We start from the raw sequence: 26,454 nt of genomic DNA on the forward strand, positions 1-26,454 counted from the left end.
AGGATCTTTTTTTTCCTGCCAATGATAACAGCGCTAGATCCTATTGGCCAGCGTAAGGACAGTCGAAGCAGCAGTTTTGTTTGTTTGTTTGTTTTATTTATTTATTTTAACATCAGTTGAACCTCCATGATTTACCTCTAGTGCAGAAACCACAGGTGCATACACGCGACCAAAGGATAGATTGATGCATGCTGCCGGCTCATTTTTAAAAATTTTTTTATAATTACGCATTGTCCATCAGCATCCTTAGTAGCAACTTTAGTTTATACAAGCTCAATCGGTTTCATTAGCTTTGAACCTGAAATGAATTTTGAGCTGATGGGATTCATGATAAATTACAGGTAATTACACTTAACTGACAAAATATTTATTGATAGAGAAACTGAATCGGTTTGATCTCAAATGAACTTGTTTTATTCAAACAATTAAACAGGACCCACAATAAAATATAAAAGGACCCACAATAATTTATGGGTAAAATAACTTAATTATAATTATAAAAATCAATATGCTCTTTGGAACTTTTTAAAGAAAATAAGTAAAACTTGATCGGGTTTTGTACTGAGGAATTTCAGGGGCAGCACAGTGATGCAGTGGTTAGCGCAGTCGCCTCACAGCAAGACGGTCCTGGGTTCGAGCACTGGGGTAGTCCAACCTTGGGGGTCATCCTCTGTGTGGAGTTTACATGTTCTCCCCGTGTCTGCGTGGGTTTCCTCCGGGTGCTCCGGTTTGCTCCCACAATCCAAAGACATGCAGGTCAGGTGAATTGGCAGTAAATTGTCTCTAGGTGTGAATGTGTGTGTGTTGGCCCTGTGATGGCCTGGCGGCCTGTCCAGGGTGTCTCCCCGCCTGCTGCCCAATGACTGCTGGGATAGGCTCCAGCGTCCCCGCGACCCTGAGAGCAGGATAAGCAGTTAGGATAATGAATCGATGGATAAGAAAAATTAAAAGTCACTTGAACAAAGCAACCCGCTCAACACTGGCAGACATCTAGTAGGTGATCCTGTAGGTAGGTGAGAGACTCCTCAACATGAGGTGGTAGGGTATTGCCAATGTCAGCCTGGGATCTGGACAGGAAAGACTCCACAGCTTCCCGAACAGCAGGCCTGGACAAAATGTCATGTGGCGTTTGGATCACGCTGTGATGATTTCGGTCTGTAACTGGGTAGCGCAAGTGACCTGAGGATGATATATGCATTTAATTTAGGACTAACATAGAGAAATTGGAAATGATAAGCTACTCACACACACTGCAATAAAGTTTACCAACATCTCACCTCTAACCACTTTGTTGTAGCTTAGCAGCAACATCCAGAGGAGTTGGACCAACTCATCCCACTTCTTCCACCTTTCTGCACCATCCTGGAGATGGTAGTGGTTAAAAATTTGTTATTCTGGACAGTAACTTGTGGTAAAATGAAATAAAGTAGAGTACATAAATTCAAGTTCTATTACTCTACTGATAGAATGTTTAAGCCTAGTGTTGGGGCTAGTAGTCTCACACTGATGCAAAAAGGAAAAAAATTGTATGTGCAACATTAAAACCACCTGAGGCCACTACCATCAGGGAATGCCATTGCCATGAAGGGGTCTACTTGGTCTGCAACAATATTTTAGGTAGTAGGTGATACATGTCAAAGTAACATCCACATGAATGCCAGGACCCAAGGTTTCCCTGCAGAACTTTGCCCAGAGCATCATACTGCCTTTGCCGGCTTGCCTTCTTACCATATTGCATCCTGGTGCCATCTCTTCCCCAGGTAAACAATGCACACACACACCGGTCGCCCACATGATGTAAAAGAAAATGTGACTCATCAGACCTGGCCACCTTCTTCTACTGCTCCATGGTCCAGTTCTGATGCTCTTGTGCCCATTGTAGATGCTTTCAGTGGTGGACAGGGGTCATCAATGGGCACTCTGATCGGTGTGCGGCTACGCAGCAAGCTGTGATGCACTGTTTGTTCTGACACCTGTTCATAGCCAGCATTAACTTTTTCAGCAACTTGAGCTACAGTAGCTCTTCTGTGGGACAGACAGGCTAGCCTTCGCTCCCCATGTGCATCAATGAGACTTGGGCGCTTCATGACCTTGTTGCCTGTTCATCGGTTGTCCTTCCTTGGACCACTTTTGATAAGTACTGACCACTGCACACCAGGAACATCCCACAAGACCTGCCGTTTTGGAGATGCTCTGACACAGTCATCTAGCCATCAGTTTGGCCCTTGTCAAAAAGTCGCTCAAAAGCCTTACGCTTGCCCACTTTTCCTGCTTCCAACACATCAATTTCAATAACCGACTGTTCACTTGCTGCCTAAGATATCCTACCCCATGACAGGTGCCATTGTAACGAGATAATGAATGTTATTCACTTCACCTGTTAGTGGTTTTCATGTTTTGGCTGATAAGTGTATATTTTAAGGGTTTTACAGAATAGTCGACTATCAAAACCACTAGCCGATACTGCATACTAATCGTTCAGCTGTGGTTTTAGCATTGTGGAGTAATAAAGCAGTGGCAATGCATCTACAGCAGATATTCTGACTATGATATGCTGCTGTTGCTGCTGGGGGTGCTATGGTTCCAAGAGAGATTTGTTGGAACAATGATTTCCTACGTTTTGCCATTTAAAATAAACAGAATTTAAGGTATTTAGAGAAGGAAAGACTCCTGCCATCCGTGTGTTTTGATTAACGAGTGACCGTGTTAACTGGTGACTTTAGTGACGGCAGCTGTTTGAAAACACAAACATGTAGTGTTCTCCTAAAAGTCTTTAATCTTACTTCAATTTTAAATAAACACTCACCTGTGTTTAATATCTACACCAACCATTTACATAAGTTAAACTGTGCTCAGCCAGACTCATTCACCTCTCGAAACATTTCATATAATGTGGGGGGAAAAAATGCAGCTGGCAGTGCAGCTGTATTTTATACTGTTATCTTTAATTGGGAAGTGACCCATATTTAATCATTTAACCTGTAACGTTGTAATGTCAAATTCATCATTAGATGCTAGCTGCTCTGCTAATCTATGTTTTTCCCCACATTAAAAGTGACTTCAAGAAATGTGAATGCTTCTTGTTGGCGACACAGTTTAATTTACATACAGTAGGACAAAAAGGACCAGACGAATATATACTGTAATTGAACATTAAATTAAAGATAATTTAAGGCTTTTAATCTTTTCAACAGTTGCCATCACCATGAAAACCATGGGTGCACTCGGCTGAAAGTCACCAGAACATGGTCACTGGTTAACCCGAAACACCTGCAAGAAAGAAGTCACATTTTTACTTCAGTCAAACCTCCACATTTCCAGCTCAGACAAGCTTGCTGGGGGTTCCAATCAGATTGTGGCTCATTTGTAAAGCCTCTCAGAGCCAATCGAGGACTATGCTATTTAATCTACCCCCAGGATGGTCCCGCCTCCATTAGTTAATCCTTTACCGGTTGTATGAGACCTTTTTGATGAGAATTTATTGTTTTTATTGGGCGAAAAAATGTATATCTCCCGTGATTAATGCAGTAGTCATGAATGCCCTAGTATATGGCCAGTGAAGATTTGCTTCCTCGGAAAAAATGTCCCTCCCATTTTAATCTCAAAGTGTAACTGTGACAAAAAAAAAATAACGGTTTTTTTTTGGCGACTGGAATGCACTGGCCATAATCATTCTATAACATACATAGCACATTTAATTTACCTCAAATGAATAATGCAAATGTCCCATCTTGAAATTAGGTTGACAGTGCAAAAGTGTCTCTTTTCCTGCTAAATGTATAGGTACGTGTCTCTATAATCTACATACTTATACAGGGATAAAAACAGACATCCTGGGACAAAACAAAAAGTGCATGGGAGAGGGATTTGGGTGTAGAGCTTTCTGAAGAGGCATGTTGGGACAGCTTAACTCATATACACACTTCCTTCCTCATTGTGGATATGACATGGAGTGATTCAATTTAAGGTGCCTCACCATCTTCACTACTCGGGGGACAAGCTTGCCAGAATCTTTCCCACCACAGACCCTGGCTGTCCGAGGTGCAGCCATAGTCCAGCCTTGGTGTGACACATGTTCTGGGCATGCCCCTCTCTCAACAGTTACAATTATATTTAATGTATTCTCGCATATCTGTTATCATCATCATCCGCATATCTGTAAATAGGCCATATCCCCTGATTTTCACACAACCACCTTTGGCATATCTCTCCCTAACTGTAAGGTCACAAATTTGCAGGTAAGTGCCTCATTGCTAGCTTGTAGACTTATCCTTTTTCCCTGGAAGTCGAATAAAGCCCCATAATTTTCGCAGTGGTTAAGGGAGGTGCTGTCCTTTCTACCTTCAGAAAAGCTCCGATATAAAATATGTAAAACCCACAAAAACTTCGCTCTGACCTGGAGTCTTTTCACAGAGTTTATTGAAGGTTTCCCCTTTCATTGAATGTACTTTTTACCTGGCTGTAACTACAATATTTATACAGATATATGTGTATACCGTTATATTGTCTTCAAAAACATAGTTATGTGGGATTGGAATAAGAAGTCCCTGCATAGTCTTTTTTTTTCTTGAGCCTTGGGGGGAGGGGGGATTTCTACATGTTTTTTTATTTGGTTGTTCACGTATCCTGTATACCTGTTCCAAAAACTTAAAAATTGGAAATGAAGTATTCCAAAAAGAAAAGAAAAAAGTATAGGTATACCATCAGTAAAATATATGCCAGTAACGCCGTATCTATGAATAGCTAATACAGAATGATAAAGGGAAACAAAATTCCCTCCAAAGTTCCATCATCATTTAATCTTGATAATGTTGAAATTTACCTCGGGGTCTGGTTTGAGAGTGCAATTCTTCAGAAAATTAAGCAACAGACTGAGTGACATGGGCAGATGAATTTTCTGTGGGCAGGCATAGTCCAATAGATATTCTAACAGCTTACAGCTCAGCAGTTTGCTCTTCAAGCTCTCCAGTAACAGCATCCTATGGCACAGAGAGATTGGTTAAGGAAGGAGTAAATACGTAGCCTGAAAGACAAGGGGAAGTTTACTTGCAACCACTAGAGCAACCAATCACCTCTTCCCATACTGCTTCCATTTTCTCTAAATGCTGAAATCACAGTTGGGCAATGTGTCTAAATTTTTCTACTGGCTACCGTCCGCCCAACAATTGGCGATTGCCGATATGTCCCCCTGTGCGCACACCGGCCATTTTCAGCATAAGCAATCATGGAAGAGCTCATTGTGAAAAAGAATACAAAATCCCCTAATTGGGAATATTTTGCTTTTAAACCAGACGTAACTCACAAGCCGAAAGATCTAAAAGTAATTTGCCGTTTTTGCAAACGAGTAGTGCCGATAAAAGATTCTAACACTAACAATTTGCACAACCATTAATGCAAAAATTTAGTTTTTTTTACTAAAATACTGCAACCTATAGGCTACTCTTCTTCAATTAAAAAATAAATCATCTTTAGATCTTTGCTAAGCAGTAAGCTGTAAAGACAGGTTGAACAAGCTGTCTGACATGATTGGGGGAAAAAAAAGTCCAATGGCGTCGGAGAAGGACACCTCTGCTTGCAGCCTTAAAATGAACAAACAGGTGATGATAACATAACTATGCAATATAAATGATCAGGGTGCACAACTACACATATAATGTTTTTGGTCTAGTTTTCAAATATTGCTCAAATATTACTTCTCAAATATCGTATTAAAGTTGATGATGCTTTTCAGCACCTCTTGATCAGACAGCAACCACTAGAGATGACTTAATTGTCATTTAGTCACTGTCCTATTTTGTGAAAGATTCGTCGGAAATCAATGCATCAAGAATGTGCATATGACCCAACTCCAACTGCCAGTTCCGATATATTCGTCCAATTACCCAAGCCTACCCCCCCCACACACATGGTCTGTCTTTCTCACCTGTGAGCTCGCAATGGCAGAAAGTAGATGAACATTTGAAAAAGCTCCTGAGACAGCTTGACAGAGCTGAGAGTTGGACTGCAGTCTACCTCCAGTGCCAAAGACAGCATTCTCTGAAAGATGGACACCATCCTGCAAGGTTGAATTACAAACTTGCATGAGAAGATGGCATCACTTCTATAATACAATACAGAGCAGTTTGGAAAATTTTCTGCACATATATAGAATGACTGAGAATAATAACATCAGTGAAAATGTTCTCTCTGATAAGCTAATCAAGAAATCATGGTATTCTATAGTGCTTTATACTCTACAGCATGTCAACGCCTCTCTGCCTGTCCTGTTACTGGATTACCCAATAAATCACAAGGTTTATGGTCCAATTAGATTTTAGAAAAAGAATCAATGAGATAAATAGATAAGATTTACTATGGAGCTCACCTGATATATTCATCTCTCTCTCTGGCTAATTCTTCTCCTTCCCCAGATACTGTTGACTTCATGATGGCAGCAAACAGCCATCTTATGACATCTCTGGAAAAGAAAATACCATCCATATCCACGGATACCCATCCATCAATTATAATCTCTCAATCCTATTTTGGGAAAATCTGCAATACTTTCCTCTGTCAAGCTGTAAATCAGACATTGGACTCACCTGACTCGATCAAAGTGCAAGTAACAAGACAATGTTGCCTTGGCAACAGATTGCTGGAGGGCAGAGTGAGACAGTTGGACCTGGTAGTCATCTTCTAGAGTCTGCACAACATACTCCAACAGCATGCGTACAACCTCGCAGCAGTGTCCTTTGGAATTGTCCTAATGGGAGAGCCAATAAAGTCCCTTCTCATTTTGGTGTAATTACACAATCATAATCATGTCCAGTGTGTCATCATCTGTGTGCTAACACCATTTCTGGCTTGAGTAGTACCTGGTTAGCCACAACTGAGGTTAACAGCTCCCAGTCCCATGGAACAGTGTTAGTGTCAGCTATGTGGTATCTGCAATCAGCAAGTAGCTTTAGTGACTGATTTAAAATATGGGAAACAAGGAGAGAGGAAGGGCAGACAGAGAAAAGGAGGAGGCAAGGAGGAAAATCAATAGGTAGGAAACATGTAACTAAGCAGAACAAGCTCTGATCATGAACAAAGGAGATTGCAGTCATTTGGTAAGTGATTTAAAACTTGCTTTGAGTTTTGATTCGGATTTAGGTCGTCATCAGTCTTTCTTGGGCTGAGCACCTGCTCGTTTCACTATCTGAGCTTCAATAGCTGGGTCAGCAGACGCGGGTCGCACTCTCTATTGCTTCCTTTGTTGTGAAAATCAGACGGGGGCGGTATTTTCACCAATAGCTTATATGAGAGATTGAACCAAACCCAGCAGAACAAGTTCTGAGCGTGAACATAGGAGATTGCAGTCGTTTGGTAAGTGATTTATAACTTGTTTTGAGTTTCGATTCATCAGATTCAGATTCAGACAACGTTATTTATCCCAGAAGGGCAATTTAGTTTTACCATCTACCCAGACCATACACAAACTCACAGACAAGCGGCAATCAGCAGTATTTCAGAGACAATAGATAGATCAGTGCATGGGCAAAAGATGCACACTAGCACCCTCGTGTGGCCATGCATGCAGACTCATACAAGGACCAGGTGAAGTATAAAAATTCACATAAATTAAAAGAATAGAATAAATAAATAAGTAAAGCATCCTAAGATGCTTTGCACGTTACATTCCATTACAACATGGTTTACAAACCATGTGAAAAACAGACAAGGGTAAACCAACTATTGTGGTTTAAAACAAAATAAAGCATTCATTTAAAATGACCACCTCTTGGCATTTAACAGCCTGATAACAGAGCCTGATAGCAGAAGGAATGAAGGACGTAGAATAGCGATTTGTTTTCTTCGGGGGCACTTTATAGCGCCGCCCTGAGGGCATTACAGTGAATTAACTGGACAGGACATTGTCAGACTGACTAATAATTCCTTTTGCTTTCTGGGCCACGTTTCTCCCAGAGGGAGCACAAGTCTCTCTGATGGAGCAGACCTTAATGATACTGTTTAGGGTATTCCTGTCCTTCACAGACAACCAATTAAACCAAAAAATAAAGTTTAATTAAGTCAGGTACGCCTTTGCTGCTACCATTATGACAATAGATGGTACTATCTGCATCTGTTTCTACTGCCTCGTAGATTTGCTTCTTTAGTCAAAGGCTAGGGGAAGGTAACCCCGAATTCAAATCCAAGAAGGCACTGGCAGCAGGGCACTCGGTGTTTGCAGCAAAAGAGCTCAATAGGATCATGAGCCCTATCGGACCAATGGCACAAACATCAGATGGCATGCAGAGGAACCACTCTGTTGGTCAATGGATGGTATCACTTGACAAGTAAGCTGTCACTGCAGGGCAACCTCTTTATCTACTGAGCCCATTGCATTACGGTGTACCGCTTAGGAATGGGTTCTGAGGTCCAGAAAGACTGTCTGGTAGAGGCATGACACCGACTGTCTTAACTACTGTGCAAGGCGTGATGTGAGGAGAGTTCGATGGGAAAACCGCTTGTGAGGAGAGCGTTTACAAAGTCATATGGTGACAGAATGAACATGATGGTAGCAGGCTTAAGGAGCTGGAAGCTACTAGTGGGACCTCTGCACATAGGCGACTCACATGTGATGGTCGCAACTCTGTTGAATCCTGGGCAACAACAGGGTCGAGGCAGCTGAGTGTCCGGGCAGCCCTTTTCAGGGAAAGCACTGCCCGCCCGTAAGGGGAAGCCCCTAGAAACGGTGCTCAGAAACTATCTGGCTGGTTCGCCGCGGCAAGCGGGTCTTCACATCAGCGGTCAAAAATGCAAGAAAGGGAAACTAACTGTTGCTACATAGAACATTTGGACCATGTTGGACAACCACACCAGACCTGAAAGAAGAACTGCATTGATTGCTAAGAAGGTAGAGAGATACCGCATTGACATTGCTCCTCTCCAAGAAACAAGGATTGAAGGCCAAGGACAAATACAAGAGAGCAACTACACCTTCTTCTGGATTGGAAAGGCCGATTGAAGGAGAGATGCTGGAGTGGCCTTTGTCATTACCAACAGAATTGTGTCCATATTGGGGTCCGCAGTGGTGTAGCGGTCTAAGCATCGGCTTTGTGTCGATGCAGTTGCCCACTGGGGACCGGGGTTCGCGCCTCGGTCTTGTCAGATCCGACTATGGCCGGACTCGATGAAGCAGCAATAATCGGCAACGCTGTCTTCGGGAGGGGGGCGGAGTCGGCTTGTGTTCGTCACATGAATGCGTCTCTGGGTGTGTCGGAAAAAGCAGTGGTTCGGCCTGGATTCGCCTCGTCACGAAAGTGGCGAGGTGTCTCCTTCGAGACTGCTGGCTGGAGAGATGCAGTTGGCGAACGCATGCAGTATGAGGGTGGGTGTTTGAACTAAAATAGGGATCGATTGGCCACTAAATTGGGAGAAAAAGAGAAAAATCAGAAATAAATTTATCAAAAAAAAAGAAAAGAAAAAAGAATTGTGTCCATATTGCTCACTCTACCATTAAGAATCTCTGAGAGGATTATGAGTCTCCGAATCCCTGTGGGGGGGGGGGGCGCTTCTTATCACTCATCAATGTGTATGTACGTATATTCCACTCCATTAACACTGATAAGCTGCTTGGTCTCACTTGCATATTGGTTAGTGGAGGCCATTGATTTGATCCCTTGCCAGGCTGCTCTAAGGTCACCACTGCTTATATTGCATTTCTATTTTTCCCCCCCTATACTTCATTTTGGCCTTAGCTATTTCATTCCTCACTTCTGTGGAGACAGCCTTTTTCTCGAGAGGATCATCAGTGTAAAAGATAGCATTTTTAACCCTGCCCAGGTTGAAAATTATAGACCAGTCTCATTCCTACCCTTTCTTTCAAAAATACTTGAGCGCACGGTCTTTAACCAAGTCTCTGAATTCCTTTTTGAGAACAATCTGTATAATCCGAATCAATCTGGCTTTAAGTGGGGTCACTCTCCTGAGACTGAACTCCTGTCGGTAATAGAATCACTGTGTTTGGCTAAAGCTGCTGGTCAGTCCTCAGCTTTATTGCTGCTTGATCTGTCGGCTGCCTTTGACATGGTTAACTACTAAATCCTCCTCTTCACACTCACTTAGCTTGGTATCTCAGGATCTGCCCTCCGCTGGTTCATGTCCTACATCTCGGGGAGATCTTTTACAGTATCTTGGAGGGGAGAAGTGTCCAGACCACACGGCTTATCCACAGGGGTACCTCAAAGGTCAGTGCTTGGTTCCCTTCTCTTCTCAATATACAGCACCTCACTTGGTGCTATCATTCACTCCTATGGTTTTTCATATTATTGTTATGCTGACCATACCCAGCTCTTCCTATTATTCCCACCAGATGACCCCACAGTCTTGCACGGATATCATCATTCATCTCTGCATGGATGAAAGAATGCCACCTTCAGCTTAACCTATCTAAGACTGAGCTCCTTGTCATCCTAGCCAGCCCATCCTCACAGCAACAGATCAATATCCAGCTCCGATCAACCCAACTCATTGCCACAAACTCTGCCTGAAACCTGAGTGTCATGATTGAAGACCAACTAGCCTTTAAGGTTCATGTGGCCTCGACTGCTTAGTTGTGCCGATTTGCCCAGTACAACATCAGGAAAATTAGACTGTACCTGTCAGCGCATGCAGCACAACTCCTGGTACAGGCTCTTGTTATATCATGCATTGACTACTGCAACTCCCTACTGGCAGGTCTCCCTGCATGCACTTTTAAACCTCTGCAAAAGATCCAGAATATGGCCGCAGGTCTGGTCTTCAGCCAACCCAAAACAGCACATCACTCCACTGTTCATATCCCTTCACTGGCTCCCAGTCGCTGCCTGCATCAAATTCAAAACCTTAATGCTCGCTTACAAAACAGCAACTACAATGGCTCCCACCTACCCGAACTCCCTCATTCAGGTCTACACTCAGTCCCGCTCACTATGGTCTACCAATGAAAGGCACCTGGCACTTTCACCACAATGGGGCCCTAAGCCACTAGCAAGACTCTTCTCTTCTGTAGTTCCCCTGTGGTGAAACGAGTTACCAAACTCCATTCGATCCACTGAGTCCCTCTCCATCTTTAAGAAGCTTAAGACCCAACTCTTTCTCTAACACCTCCACACCTATTGGTATTAATATGTATTAAAAAAAATCGCTTCTATGCAACCTATGCATTGCTTTTGTGCACTGCCTGTTGACACCTATGTCCTATCAGACCTGAACCTAGTTTTTTGGCACTTACTTGCATTGTTGCTGCTAAACAAATGCAAATCAATAGCTCCGATGGCGACGGGCGCGGCTGGACATTGGAGCACAGGAGAGCCACGCATATCAATAGCTCCGATAATGATGGGCGCGGCCAAACATCGGTACACAAAAGAGCCTGTATATAGTTATAGCTGTATATAGTTCCATCCAATCTTCCCTCAATTTGAACAAGTTTCCCAGTACCTGCAGATGAAAAGCAAGCCCATAGCATTACGTGGCCGCCACCATGCTTCATTGGAGGGAGGGTGTTTTTAGGGCATGAGCAGGGTCAGGTTTGCGCCACACATAACGCATTGACTTTTGGCCAAAAAGCTCAACTTTTGTCTCATCTGACCACAAAACCTTTACCCACATCCTAACTGGGTCTCTCTCAGGCTTGGTAGCAAACTCCAAGCGTGCTTTTATATGCATAGTTTTGAGCAATGGCTTCTTTCTTGCCACCCTCCCATACAAGCCAGATATATGGAGAGCCCATGATATGGTTGACTCATGCACATTTACTCCAGTTTCAGCCACTTACCTCTGGAGCTCCTTCAAAGTGATTGCAGGATCATCTGTGGCTTTCCTCACCAGCCCATGTCTTGCTCGGTTGGACACTTAGCTTTGGGGGACGGCCTGTCCTACCAAGCGTCTGGGTGATGTGATACATCTTCCACTTTCTGACAATAGATCCAACAGTGTTCCGTGGGACATCCCAACACTTGGATATTGTTTTGTATCCCTTTCCCGCCTTCTGCATTTTAATCACTTTGTCTCTTACTTCAGTATTATGCTCCTTTGTCTTCATTTTCTGATGGAGTTCACACCTGGCTAATGAACTTTACACAGAGTGCTTTTTATACCTATAAACGAGATCGTTACTTTAATATCTTACAGGTGCACATTAATTATGTCCAATCGTGTTTACCTGAGTTTGTTTTAGGAATAATGTGTCATTTGTGTAAACTTGGAGCTTTCAGAGCACAAGGGGTTGAACACTTATGCAAGCACTATATTTTAGTTAATTTATTAATAAAAAGTCAGCGAAACATAACTTATTTTGGCTTTGCGATCATGCTGTTAGACCTTATGGGTTCACAAAAATTATATTGTTCAGGAACAGATGTGTGTATCTTTTATAATCCAGAAATTAGTGATGACTGTCAAGGGGGTTGAATACTTTTGCAAGGCACTGTATTCCAAAGACATCATCCCTTATCTCACAGGACTTCTCCGGGATTGCCACCTTGCCATGGTGGAGAAGCTTGCATGTACCAATGAGCCCAAGAGCTATGCCATCTGGAGCTTGGCTTTCCTGATAGGGTCACCCAAGGCGGACTGGTCAAGGGGAAGGTTCCAAACAAAGCGCGATCCAACTAAGACCTCAACGGCAGAACTGGTGGAAGATGTCTCCTGGTCACAACGGCAATGAAAGTGGATGAAGGCTGCAACACAGGGTGGTCCCCAATCATCTTGGTTCTCCCTGCTATTGGACACTGGCCACCCCCTGCCAAGGACCATGTGGTGGCTGCAGGTGCATCAGCCACTTAACGTAAAAAGCTGTCATGCGCAGGCATCCTCCCATTCATTATGCGGCTCCAGGATCGGCCTCTACACCCACCTGAGGATCCAGAGGGACCCAGAGGGAAGATGGTCATACTCAACTCCAAGTGACCGCTGAAGATGATGATATCTCACTGGACCATAGTTTCACTAAGGCGATGACAGTGTTAAGACGAGTGCTCGTGCTGATACAAGCCAACGAGTCTCAACAATTGGTGCCACATATAGTAACGTAAAAGTCATGTGAATTCCAACCTACAGACTCATGGCTGTGTATCAGATATGTATTTCGTCTAGGACCACATATAAAAGTGGCCAAATATGAGATTAAGAAGATGCGTTTCCATGTGGTTTTTTTAAAAATAATTTTTCAGTGCTTTAGTATTCACATGCCTAAAAAATCAGATCTGTCACATTTGAAGAATGCAATAGGAATTGGGTCAGATTTAAGGTGTGGTCTGAATTTAGCTAAACTCCTACCCATCTTATGACTGTGTTCTGTGACTGCCTCACCTCTGTGTTGTCATCAACAGATTAAAGGCCTGCACACAGAACTGCAGGGGACACTGATGATCAAGCAAGATGCCTTGCAGGAGATGGGAGGTGATGTCCTTGGGGGGGTAGAAGCCAGGCTGTAGCAGGTCAGACAGCAGTTGCAGAGTGCCTTCTGAGTATTGCTCCTCAATGGTACTATAAACCAAGCTCAGGTTCTTCTGGCAAAGCTGCCTGGGAGCACCAAAGCCATCATCCATCTCTACATTATCATCCTAGGAAAAAAGAAAGAAGGGAGATGGTTCACAGTAAGGAGTTTGTATAACATTGTATTTTGTTAATAAAACTGTTTAGTGAGTCAGAGAGCAAAAGCAAGAGAGAGAGAGACAGAAAGGATAACATAAAAAGACAGAAAATGTGTCTAACCAGGCCTTGAACTGGTGCAGCTATTAGTTTCCTGAGTGTCACTGGGCACACAAAACGCCTCTCCTCTCGACTGGTACTCCTGAACTTCACCTCATTTTTACACTCCCCATTCTCTTCCTCCACATCACTCTCCCATCGCCAGTCAAAATCCACTGGACTGTCCACGCTCAGATCATCACTATCACCTAAGTCTTCAGTTTTTGGAACAGACAAGGGAAGGTTGTTGAGAATGCAGTTGGAGCTTGCCCGGTTTTGCAAGAGGAGAGAGTTTGTATCATCCACATGGAATTGAGTGCATCCCTTTTCCTTACTGTCCACAGCCTGTCCCCAGACCTGAGGGGTTTCAACCAAGTCTTGCAACTTTTCCACTGAAAAGTTTAATTGTGTTTCATTAGAATAGTTAGTGCTCCTTGAAACCATGTATTCTGGTGCCATACTGCTGTTATCAAAATTTTCAGGGCACCCTGACAATTGCTGAGACTCCTTTGTTAAATAAACTAAAGACCTTGACTTTTCCAGTTCATGGACTTCAGATAAAGACCTTTTCAATTTTACACAAGTTCTTTTTACACACAAAGGAAGTTGTGGTGATCCAGTCACAGAATCCAAAAAAAATTGCTGCTCTGGTAGTGGAATACCAGAGTCTGGCACTGGTGAAACCATTGCAAAGTCTCCTGAGGTATTTTCCAAAGAGTGTATGCCTCTTTTGTTTGAAGTTAGAGTTTGTTGTGTATTGCCTTTTGGGTTTTCGCTGTCATCAGATGACAAAGCCTTGGACATCTGGTGTTTCTCACTTGTGATGTTGCCGTCAATTATTTCTACCGCTTCAATCTCAGCACAAGAGCCCATCTCGGATTCCTGAGGTCTATAAAAATCGACAAAGAGGAGTGAAATTTAATAATAATTTTATTTTTTGTTAGTATGTTGAATAATAACTCAGCTTTATCAAATTACGAACTGTTATTCATTGCCTTTTGAAAAAGATGTAAAGATCACAAATGTGAATCAGAATAACAACTTGTCATTAGATAATATGTAGCTACTATTTAGTACTTCAAGTATACATCATCATAAGATTTAGTAAAAAAGCTACTTGATTTTGTTTCACTAGTAAGAAAGAAAAAGATTAGTATAACAGAAATCAGTGACACCTGAAATAAACACAAGCCCATGTTTGTTACATGTAAAAACAGAGAAGTGACCAGCTAGTAAAAACCAAATTGGTGACAAGAGCCTATTGAATTTGTACCATGACAAGGAACTACCACAACTGCAATATTAATAAGTGTTGGTAACTAATACATAGCAGCTTGCAGTTAACAGAATTTCATTAAAGACTAGTGCTAGTTAAATGTTGATATCTAAACTTTGCATCTCTCATAGGTTTCAGCTAACAAATTGCTTAACTGTCTATGAATACAGTTCTAATGAAATTAGTTATAAGTAACAAAAAAAAAACCAAAACAAAAAACCAAAAACAAAACAAGTGCTTATTACTGTTAACAGAAGCTAGGAGACAGACTAAGTATAAACCAAATAGTTTTTTTTTTGTTTAAAATAGCCAACCATATAAACATGAGACTGACGACAATGAAAATACTGTAACATACATGGATAAGTAGACACGTTAGCCCTTGGGCTGCCCCCCCCCCCTTAATTCGCTGGAATACAGTATCTCACCAATGTTTGCTTGTGATTGTTTGTGTTTATGCCGATTTTTGTGTTTATTTGTTTGTGTTTATGTTTTGTAGGGCTGTCAATGAACATTCCAAATTCAAAGAAAAAACCAAATTGTACAAAAACAGACATTTGCATGTGAAAATTCATATTCATTCATGAGGGAAAAAAACCTCTACTGCGATTGTCACTTGCGAAGTCTCATGAGGGCCTTGGCCACTGCACTTAATACGCTGGATGACGGAAAGGAGTCACACGTCACTTTCACTCTTGCTCAGCAAAGGTGGAAATATACTATCAAATTGTTTATTTAAACCAGTATTCATATTACCTAATCTGTATAAAAATCAGGCTATCGAATAACACATCAATTACGAATCATTCATCTCGCTCCGAGACAGCGCATTCTCATTTCGCACCAACCACGGCGCAGAGAGAGCGAGAGAGAGAGTAAAGTCTATGGTGTTTAAAAGAAGCTTTATTGTATAGAACATTATTTCATTTGTTTATTTTGTAATGTGTAGGTATGTAGATCTTTTAAAAGACATTTACATTGAAATAACTATACCTATACAAGTAGTTATGTCTCTTGTTGTACTGGTTCACCCTCTTACAAACATAACGCGCAAAAATATATTTGAATAGGTTTGAACCTTTTTTTTCAGAGGAAATAATCAAACGTCATTTTTGGCCAATTTTGACAGCCCTAATGTTTTGTTAGGGCTCACCTAACCGGGAAGCAATTGGGAATAGTCCTGAACTCCCAATACTACCATGCCCATCTCTGTCAGACCTGGGGTCTCATTTATAACCATTGCGTATGCACAAAACGGAGCCTGAAAGAGGCGTACGCCAGTTCCTATGCAGAATTTGTGATCTATAAAAACAAACATGATGGGAGAATGTGCACAATTGTACGTAAACTCTATGGCGCACGCCATTTTTGGCTTTTGTGCGCACTTACACTTTTAGCAAGGATCCTATGTATTGTTTTATAAATGAGACCCCTGGAGAGAGAGCAGCTGATGGCCACACTCAATTAACCACCAGCTGCAACCAGTCTACAATCACTCTAGACAAGCCAAAAAGACCAAGTTGTTGGGGAGCAAGGGAGTAGAGTGGAGGGGAGAAATGAGTACAGCTTGTTGAAAAAGGAGATTTTTTTTGTGGCATTTTCTGCCTTTATTAGATAGCGATAATCGAGAGAGACAGGAAAGAGAGGATGAATGCAGCAAAGGGCCCAAGCCGGATTCGAACCCAAGCCGCTGCGGCAAGGACTCAGCCTTATATGGTGCGTACTCTACCAGGTGAGCCACCATGAGATGTGGGTTTTTGACCATATTTTGTGACAGAGGTATTGGAGGAAGAGTGATCCAGGCAACCAAATGGTGGAGTGAGAGACAACCACAGACACAGACAACGGATGGACGCTAAAGACAGTTTGGTACCTTGTCTCACTCCCTCTCATTTTCTGTATTACAGAGCAACACGTTAAGTCAAGTCAATTTTATGTGTATAGCCCAAAACACAAATAAAAAAAATTTGCCCCAGAGGGCTTTTTAGCAACACAACATCCTGTCCTTAGACCCTCGCATCGGATAAAGAACAACTCCATTAAAAAAAAAAAAGAAAAAAAGAAAAACCCTTTCACAGGGAGGAAAAAGTAGGAAGAAACCTCAGGGAGAGCAACAGAGGAGGTATATCTCTCTCCCAAGATGGACAGATGTGGAATGAATGTTGTGTGTACAGAATATACAACAATTTACAGAATACAACATTGAAAGACGATAACAAAATTATAATGGAATTATAAGATCTATGAAGAATATGATGAGGAGGATGTCAAGCAGTGTCCAGATGCTACCGGAACAGCCTAGGACCTGAGCCACACGACCACCATCACAAGGTAGACGGCAGGAGGAGACTACACATGCACACAGGGAAGACTCACATTACACCATTCACATAAATGGGAAAAGAGGAAAGAACATTAGTCACACATCAGAGTGAGAGAAGGATAGAACATTGAAGCAGGATAACAAAATTACATGGATTTATAAGATATATAAAAAATGTCATGAGGAGAATGCCAAGCAGTGTCCGGGTGGTGAGACCTGGGAGAAAGACAGACTACACATGTGTAACCCACATGGTTACATGTACCCTGTGACGTATGTAAGTTCCACGAGTAGCCTCTAGGAGGCACACGAGCTACAGAGTTTAAATCATGCAAACAACCGTCGACAATAGAGAAGAGAAATACGGATATTTAGAAATACGGACAACTTTGACTATGGATACCTGAATTATTGATATTTGAACTACGGATATTTGAGCTACAGGACATTTGAACTACGACAAAAAAGATCCCTCCCACGAAGCTTCCTTGGTGAGCCGCTAGCCAAAGCTAAAAAGTAAACAGCTTTCTGTGTTCCATGTAATCATAGCCATTTACGTAGGATATCTTGATTTTATCCAAAGACAGATGATCTCCCGTTGAAGGAAGAAGGAAGACTCTTTTCTCTTGTGTTTTGTACGCTGCTGGAATCCTGGTGAGATAAGAGTTTAAAATCTTGAAATCTAAAGACTGACAATTTTCCATTGGTTGCTAAGCTAAGCTAACCCAGCTAAAACGTATATCTATGATCCTTAGCAGTTCCCATATGATTCAGAGCTTTAAAACCAGTCAGGACACCCGGTCCATAGGGTTTATTTGATGTAGGAATATTAAACATTTTAATATAATAATATGCTTGTTGTTAAAAAAAACTGTAAGCTCCAGTCGCCACTAGCCACCGAGCCAACTCGGGCTACATGGCATGCAAGGAACCCATAGCAGCCAGCTAGACGTGAATTCACGTTGATAGTGCCGCAGCCTGGCTGCGATGACATTGTTTTTAACTGTTCTTACAGCAATAGGCAGTTGTCATTCAGCCGCATATTAGTTATATGTAGGAAATGATTTAATTCTGAGAATTGACTCTAGATTTGGGTATTTTTATTTTGTTTGTAATTGTTTGATAGAGATTGCAATTAATAAGGAATCTGTACAATTTTGTGCAGACTGTTTTTTTTAGTACCCCGAACAACCCCCCTTGCTACACCCTTTTGGAGCCCTTGGATACCCCCTTTGGATTGCCCCCATCATCGCCCTGGATTTGGATTCATCATCATCGCCTCTACATGAACTTGCCCCTGTGATTGTGGTAGGATCTGGACATTGCACCTTGCACAGATTGGAAGACTGAATCATTCCCCCTTTTCTTTTCTTTATTATTTTCTTTGAGTGCACTCATACTTTATTTTGGATTATTTTCTTTAATTTGTTAGTGTAGAATATGGCTGCATAAGTAATATATTAGAAGGGTATAAAATAGAATATAGATAGATATAGACAATAAATAGAATATTAGGAAGAACTTTTAAAAAGTATAATAGAGTAATATATATATATATATATAACACATCTAATTTAGTATTGATATTGAAATAACTTTACTTTGAACTGTTGAAATAAATTGGTTTTTTTATTGTAAACTATACCCACGAGTGTGTGTGTTGTCTTTGGGGTGAGTACTAGAATCCGGTCTAGAAAAAAACCTACACCAATCTCCACTGAACTTAGACATTAGACTGTAAACTGTCCCTGCGCAAGCATAGGCCCATTCCCCTGTCGTGCAGGTTCCACATGCATATGGGGGAGACTTGCATCACACAGTTCACATACACAGGAAAAAAGACAGGGGAAGACTTCATTCAGAGAGAGTGAAAAGACATGTGAGAGTAGAGAACAGTTTGCAATAGTCAATAATGTATACTACATAATCTCATTGGCAGAACAGTGCTTGGTAAATTCATTGAGACAGAAACCCAACTCGTCATTCAGTACAGGTCAAGAAGTACTCAATTTAAAGGCAACTAATTGTAGTTTAAGACAAAAAGATGAGTTTTAAGTTTGGATTTAAAGGTCTCAGACGGTCTGATGGCAGCAGGCAGGTTATTCTACAACAGGGCCTGATAGGAAAAAGGTCCTGCCACCAGCTGACTTCTTTTTAACTTTGGGTACACACAGGAACCCTGTATTTTGAGAGCAGAGAGCTCAAGATGGAATGTACAGTTTAAGGAAATCAGACAAGTATGATGGGGCGAGCCCATTCAGGATTTTATAAGTCAGCAGAAGCACCTTGAAGTCTGATCTAACATGGATAGAAAGCCAATGAAGGGAGGAAAGAATTAGTGTAATATGGTCAAATTTTCTAGTTTTAGTTAGGATTCTAGTACTAGCATGTGGCAGACCTGAAAACATCACAGTAATCAAGTCTGAATGAAATGAAAGCATGTAATAAGAGTCTCTGTGTCAGCCATGGACAGGAAAGACCAAATTTTAGCTATGTTATGTAAGGGGAAAAATGCAGTCTTTGTGATTTCTTTGATATGCTTTATCAAAGGAAAGGCCAGAATCAAACATAACACCAAGATTTTTGGCTGCCACACTTTGTGAAATCACAGAGTTGTCCATAGTTATTGTTACTTGATCAAATTCGTGTCTGTGTCTAGCAGGGCGAACGACCAGAATCTCAGTTTTATCCGAATTGAAAAGTAGGAAATTTAGTGACATCCAAGTTTTCACAGGAGCCAAGCAGGGCTCTACATTAGCCATTGAAGTAACGATCACCATCATCCCTTATAGGTACATACAGCTGATTATCATCAGCATAGCAATGGGGATTTAGTCATGACTGCGTACAATTTGGCCAAGAGGTGAAATATAAAGAGAGAAAAGTAGAGGGCCAATAACTGAGCCCTGAGGTATGCCATCTTTAGCGTCAGAGAATTATGATATAATATCATAGCAGAGAGTTTTTTCCAGAAAGTAGAGCTTAAATCAAGAGAGCTAAGCCAGAGACACCAACATTACAATTTATTCTAACAGTATACAGTGATCAATGGTGTCAAAGGCTACACTGAGGTCCAATAGAAGAAGCAGAGATGGAATCATAGTCCATACCAAGTAGAAGATTGTTCACCTCTGGTCAGAGCAGTTTCAGTTGAGTGACAGGCCTTGAAAGCCCACTGAAAAGGTTTAAAAATTACAATTTGCTTCATAGTGGTTGTGCTGTATGCAGCCAGTTAAACATTAAGCTAACCCCAGACTGGATAATTCCCATGTTATTTAATGACTTTTGTGAACTCCCCCCCCACCCCCCCAAGCTTTCCCTGCTTAATGGAACAGCTGCTGGAGGTGATGGCAAACATCAAGGTCTCTCATTTACAAACTGCCACAAAAACACAAATATACAAACGCAAACTCTACAATAAGAAAAATAGTTTCCAAGTGGGAGCACTGATAGAGAACTTGATGGTATGCAAGTCCCTCTGATCACCATGTTGGCAGCCATGTTACTGATAGTTTGGAAAAGTTGTTTCTTTGACACAACTTTGTCATTTTTTATATCACAGCACAAAACATCAGGACCCAGTGCTGTCAGCATTTCTACACCGGGCAACGTTAGTACCACTGTCTGTCCATTGAGCCACACAGGCTGTGTCTGTGCAATTCACACCTCACTGAGCTCAACTACACCACAAATTCAGATGGATAAAGACAAAAAAACTGCTAACTTTATTTCACTTTGACTGCACATAGGATAGAAAATAACCATCGAAAACAGCCTGCTATACTCTTCCACCAGGGGTAAAAACGTATGTATGTGCTCCACGCTAGGCTACATAGAAACACCGTCTTAGGGTTAAAACACATCACTATGTCTGTGTGCAGTGTTCTGCTCTCTCTCTCTCTCTCTCTCTCTCTCTCTCTCTCTCTCTCTCTCTCTCTCTCTCTCTCTCTCTCTCTCTCTCTCTCTCTCTCTCTCTCTCTCTCTCTCTCTCTCTCTCTCTCTCTATATCAACATAGACACAGGAAAAAAAAGTTTTAATGCATTGCATATATAGGGATCATTCAAAAAGAGTTTTAATGCACATGTGTAGCTTTAGAAATAACCATTTAAATAATGTAACATCTTTAAGCTGTTATATTTGGTCATTGGCGGACAGAAACATCAATAATTCAACCACCTGGAAAATCCTCTCAAAGAACAAAGCATGTTCAACCAGTAGTAAAATGTGCAATGTATGTCTAACTGAAAAATATTTTATCATTTGCAAACCAGAAATACCGTCAATGGTATTGATAAAAGTGCTCAACAAACGAGGAGCAGAATATTAAGATAGATGTAGGGGAAAAAAACTTAGCAGTACAAGCTTGTTTTGTGCGTCACGAACTGGCAGCTGAAGAGTGCGCGACGCATGAAACAAGCTTGTTCAGCTATGTATTAATGTTTTTTTTTCCACATATATATATATATACACACACACACATACACATATACACGTATTTGTATATCATCTACTAAAGGGGCACCTTTCAACCCAAGATTTAACAAGGGGTCATTGGGGTGTTGACAAGACAAATCAAACTTTGTTTCTCAAGAGTGATTTTACACCTCTTAGTGTAAAATCCAAAACATAGTACTTGTTCATGAAAGTTATAAGCTTAATAAGAGATTTCACCTTGGAGATATCTCTGTTCTGGTCGTCTGCATAAATCAAAGGAGAAAAAAAAGCGTAATCGTCAGCGAGTATGCACGCTCTACTGGTAAGAACGGGGAACTACATTGGAGTTAACGCCATGTAATTAGACTCTCTTTTTTACACATCTCAAAATAAAAAAGTGAGCCAGGTTACAGTTTTTACAAACCTCCAACCAAAAATGAAGTACAGTATTTGTACTTTTCCAAAGGAAAACAGGTGTAACAGAAAATAGAAACAAAATAATATAACAAGGCACCTTTAGGTTTTTCTCAACATATGTATATAGGCCTACTGCAATCATTTGAACATCAAGGGCAATTTTTTCTTCACAAACGGAAGCATCTCTGCCTTGTTACCAGACAGATGGTTTCTTCTCTCATCTACCACATGTCCAGCCAAGCTAAACAAGCGCTCATTGTCAACACTTGTACACGGGGCAGAGAGGTAGGCTCGGGCAAGTGAAACAAGTGCAGGGAAACGATCCTCTAGAAGGTAAATGCATTTTCACATCTGCTGATGGGCAACTCAATACAGGTAACTCTGTAGCTGCACAGACGAAGGGCTGGCCAGCAGTTGCCCCACCTCAGAATTTTCCTTCAGTATTTCGTCATGTACTGAAAGCAGGAGACCACATAGCTTTTTGGCTACAGGTGGTTCTGTGACAGGTCCAGGTGCAGTGGATGTTTCTGCAACAGGTTCCTTAGGTGCATGTCCAGTCTCCCCCTCCAGCGTAGTCAGAAGCAGCCGTTTCACTTGATCCTTAACTTCTGTTGAGAAGTAGTGATTCTTGTACCTTTTTTATGAACAGACAAAGACAAGTAGGATAGTTCAAATGATTGTGTTTCAGATATAGCCAAACTATTAGCCTGTAGCTATATAGCTATGTTCATTAACAACAATTTTATAAGTATAGTAATACATTAATAACAATAATAATAATTAGTTATATTACTACAGTAGCAGTAGGCTAATAACTTGCCTGGGATCAAGAACAGTGGCCAAAGTGTACAGCGGCTCCTTTTCGATGTTGCAGAATCTTCTCTGAACCGCCTCCAACAATGTGGTTTTCGCAGTTCCCACTCCCCGGTCGGTGTCTGCCCTTCTTTCCAAAAGTTGTTTCAGCACAGTGATGGCTGGAATGACATCTGCGTCTGCATCAGTGGGGGCTAATTGATAATTATCAATTAGCCCCCACTGATGCTTGTGCAGTGTGGCTAGCAGCTCAATGCAGCGTATGCCCCCAGAGCGCGTCTCTGCCCCATCAGCAATTGCAGTATACTATAGTATGTACTATTTCATCTGGTAGGAACATCTTGCTGCAATCATTTCTTAGGCTGATCCAACTGTCCCTGGATGTCGTGAATAGGTGGGTGGAGAGTGTTTAAAATGTTTGACAATCTTCCTTCCAGTTGCCACGGCATCAATGATGCATTAGGACATCAGACCCTCATTCACAGCCAACCGTAGTATAATCAAGTGCTTTGATTTATATTTCTAGCGTTGTCTCGCAACATCACATGAACCCTGGTTTTGTCTATGTCCCACTGTTGTAACATTGTGTCAAATGTGGCTGTTAGATTGGCAGCAGTGTGGGACCTGGGCATTTCTTCACAGCGTAGAATGACTTGGTGTTGCTGAGCAGTCAGGATCAACATTGACATCAAGCTTATGTTAGATGTCCAAATGTCCGTTGTAAAACTGACTGCTCCTTTGCAATCGGCTAGCAGGCTGCGTGTATGGTGTGAAACAACATTAAACAACTCTGGTAATGCGACGTCCGAGAAGTATCACCTACTTGGTATTGTGTATTTTGGGCTCAGATAATTTATCAAATTTCTGAAACCTGTCCTCGACTACGGAAAATGAATTCCACGATTTTCCTCATAATGGCTTTGGTCTTTTCATTTCTGATACCAATGAAAAATAGCAGAGGCTGCTGACTTGTAGCTGGCTCTGCGCTCTCGCTATTTTTTTTTTTTTTAGCCGTTTTGCCTTTGCTAGCAACTTCAATTGGGCATGTTCACCGGAGTGATGGTTTTTTAAGTGTCTGATTAAATTAGTTGTTCCAAATGTTTTCAATGTTGTTCCTCCACTGCTTATTTTGGACTTACAGGTATTACAAATTGCGAGCTTCGAGTCGTTTTCATTCACGCTGAAGAACTTCTACACCGATGACATGTTGTCTGTGTGTGTGTGTGTGTATGTAGCTGTGACAATATTCTCTGTACCGCTGCGTGCGCGACATGCATGTTGTGTGCATGAGTGTGTGTCTGTGATGTTACTCTGTGCTCCTGTGTGCGCGACGTGCATGTTGTGTGTGTGTGGCTGTGATGTCTCTCTGTGTGCATCGTGAACCATGGTAAGGTTATGTGCAGCACATATGTAAATTTTCGTGATTGGCAAAAAAATCGGATTTATAAGACTGATTGGGGCCGGTCACCGGTCATGGCCGATCAGCTGAAAACCGGCCAATTCTGATCAGTGGCCAATCGATCGGTGCATCTCTAGTAATCAGTGTTGGGGAGTAACTAGTTACATGTAACTAACTAGTTATGTAACAAACTAGTTACATGTAACGGCATTACATAATTTAATTACAAAATAAATGTAACTGTAATCTGTTATAGTTACTGAGAAAAATTTGTAATTAAATTATAGTTACTTATGAAAACGTTCATGATTACAAAGGGGGTTACATCTGGTTATAATTTTCTGTAAAAAGCTTAGGCTCTATGTTGAATAATATTAATTTTGTTAATTTTTTGATGTGCAAAATGCCTTCTTTTGCCATTTCCAGTCAAGGCCATTTAGTAAAGCCATTTGATGCAATTCTGATGCTTTTGATTGGTTCTCTTGTTTGAATTTGCAGCGCCCCAAATCTGCCAATTAAATCAATCCACATTGCCGTTCGAAGCTAAACAACCTGTCTGAGAGTGGCCATGTCTACGGAGAAAAACGCGTTCCATTGCTGGAAACTTAAAGAACATTTTATTTATAAATGTATATTGTCCCATTTCAAGTTTGATTATTGGCAGACAGAGACAGCGCACACATGCACATACACACACACACTTACACAAACCCAGAGAACACAATCCAACAAGAATAGGGCACGCGCTTATTCAATATTTTTTTTATTTCATATTTAGGGCTGTGAATATGTTTTATTTTTTGAGATTAACTGATTCTTTTCAAGGCTTTGACTGCTGTAAAATGTTAGATGCCAATGTTTCATGATTTAAAAAATGTGTCATAGCTATGCAAAGACTGGTGTTATGATTTTAAAAACAGTATCATAGCTATTCAAGCATTTCTGTTATGATTTTAAATCTGTATACAACCTCAGAATAATCTGGAAGTAAAAAGAGATACTGAAGTCTGACTTTGTGGTGGCTGTGCTTTAAAATTAAATTATTATAATCTTAATTTAAGTGATGATGAAGGGCTTCAAAAGAAGTTTGACATTAATCAGTGTTGAGTACTACTGTAAGGTTAACACTGCCTGGTTTAAACATTTGAAAACGGTTAACAGTTGAAAACGTTTGGAAAATTAGAAAAGTAAACAAAAGTAATCAAGTCTAAGAAGTTACATTACTTTGATTAAGTAACAGAAATAGTTACATTACTTATTACATTTTAAATAGGGTAACTAGTAATCTGTACCCTATTATATTTCCAAAGAAACCTTCCCTACCCTGCTAGTAATAGACTATTATTCAAACTACCCCAAGGTAGCACAACTCCCCAGTACATCAGCACAGTCTGTCATAACACATATGAAAGGTTTTTTCGCTAGACATGGAATCCCACAATGGGTGGTCAGTGACAATGGTCCCCAGTACAATAGTGGGGAATTCAGGGAGTTTGCTAGGCTGTATGAATTTCAGCACCTTATCTCTAGCCCACTGTATCCACAGTCAAATGGACAGGCTGAAAAAGGGGTCCAAATTGTAAAAAGACTTGAAAAAGACCCTTACCTGGCTTTGCTAAGCTACAGGGCGGTATCTCTGGAGTATGGAGCATCCCCTGGTGAACTCCTGATGGGTTGCAGGCTGCACACCACACATCCACATGTTTCAAAAGAGAACAATGACAACAGAGAACTGGCTAATAAGAGGATGAAACTCAAGTTCAAACAGAAAATGAACTATGACAAAGCAGCAAGGAGACTGGAACCTCTTCAGAAAGGGGATGTTGTAAGAATCGAGGATCCTGATTCCTGGACAAGAAAGGCAACTGTCCTCAGCGAAGTGGGTCCCAGGTCATTCACTGTGAAGACGGAGAACGGACAAGGGCTGCAGAGAAACAGGAGGAGTCTGTTGAAGACTCAGGAGGACATCAAGGAACATGCACAGGAGACTGAGTCTGAAAAGAGAGTTGGTGTGACACCAGACTTCCATCAAGCAGAGCCTCCTTCACCTTCCCCAATAACTGAGACACCAGCTCTTAGCAAGTCCACCAGAC

General features: G+C 41.4%; 1 protein-coding gene across 3 annotated transcripts in view; it reads right to left on the reverse strand.

The window, feature by feature from the left end:
- Positions 1 to 92: 92 nt before the first annotated feature.
- simc1 (SUMO interacting motifs containing 1) overlaps positions 93 to 26,454 on the reverse strand; it is a 39,748-nt gene continuing 13,386 nt past the window's right edge. Inside the window, exons 3-13 of one of the 3 annotated variants that reach the window (XM_056288758.1) lie at positions 26,167 to 26,355; positions 25,968 to 26,042; positions 13,723 to 14,587; positions 13,318 to 13,571; positions 6,855 to 6,924; positions 6,582 to 6,742; positions 6,365 to 6,457; positions 5,924 to 6,055; positions 4,823 to 4,979; positions 1,278 to 1,362; positions 93 to 1,179 (exon numbers count right to left, since the gene is read on the reverse strand). In XM_056288758.1, the coding sequence (XP_056144733.1) occupies positions 974 to 1,179; positions 1,278 to 1,362; positions 4,823 to 4,979; positions 5,924 to 6,055; positions 6,365 to 6,457; positions 6,582 to 6,742; positions 6,855 to 6,924; positions 13,318 to 13,571; positions 13,723 to 14,571 (2,007 nt within the window). In that variant the 5' untranslated portion in view covers positions 14,572 to 14,587; positions 25,968 to 26,042; positions 26,167 to 26,355 and the 3' untranslated portion in view covers positions 93 to 973. The remainder of the gene's footprint in view (positions 1,180 to 1,277; positions 1,363 to 4,822; positions 4,980 to 5,923; positions 6,056 to 6,364; positions 6,458 to 6,581; positions 6,743 to 6,854; positions 6,925 to 13,317; positions 13,572 to 13,722; positions 14,588 to 25,967; positions 26,043 to 26,166; positions 26,356 to 26,454) is intronic. The other 2 variants (XM_056288763.1, XM_056288772.1) reach the window with 2 other exon arrangements.

The sequence above is a fragment of the Lampris incognitus genome, chromosome 1 (assembly GCF_029633865.1).
Source record: "Lampris incognitus isolate fLamInc1 chromosome 1, fLamInc1.hap2, whole genome shotgun sequence".
NCBI classification, from domain to species: domain Eukaryota; kingdom Metazoa; phylum Chordata; class Actinopteri; order Lampriformes; family Lampridae; genus Lampris; species Lampris incognitus.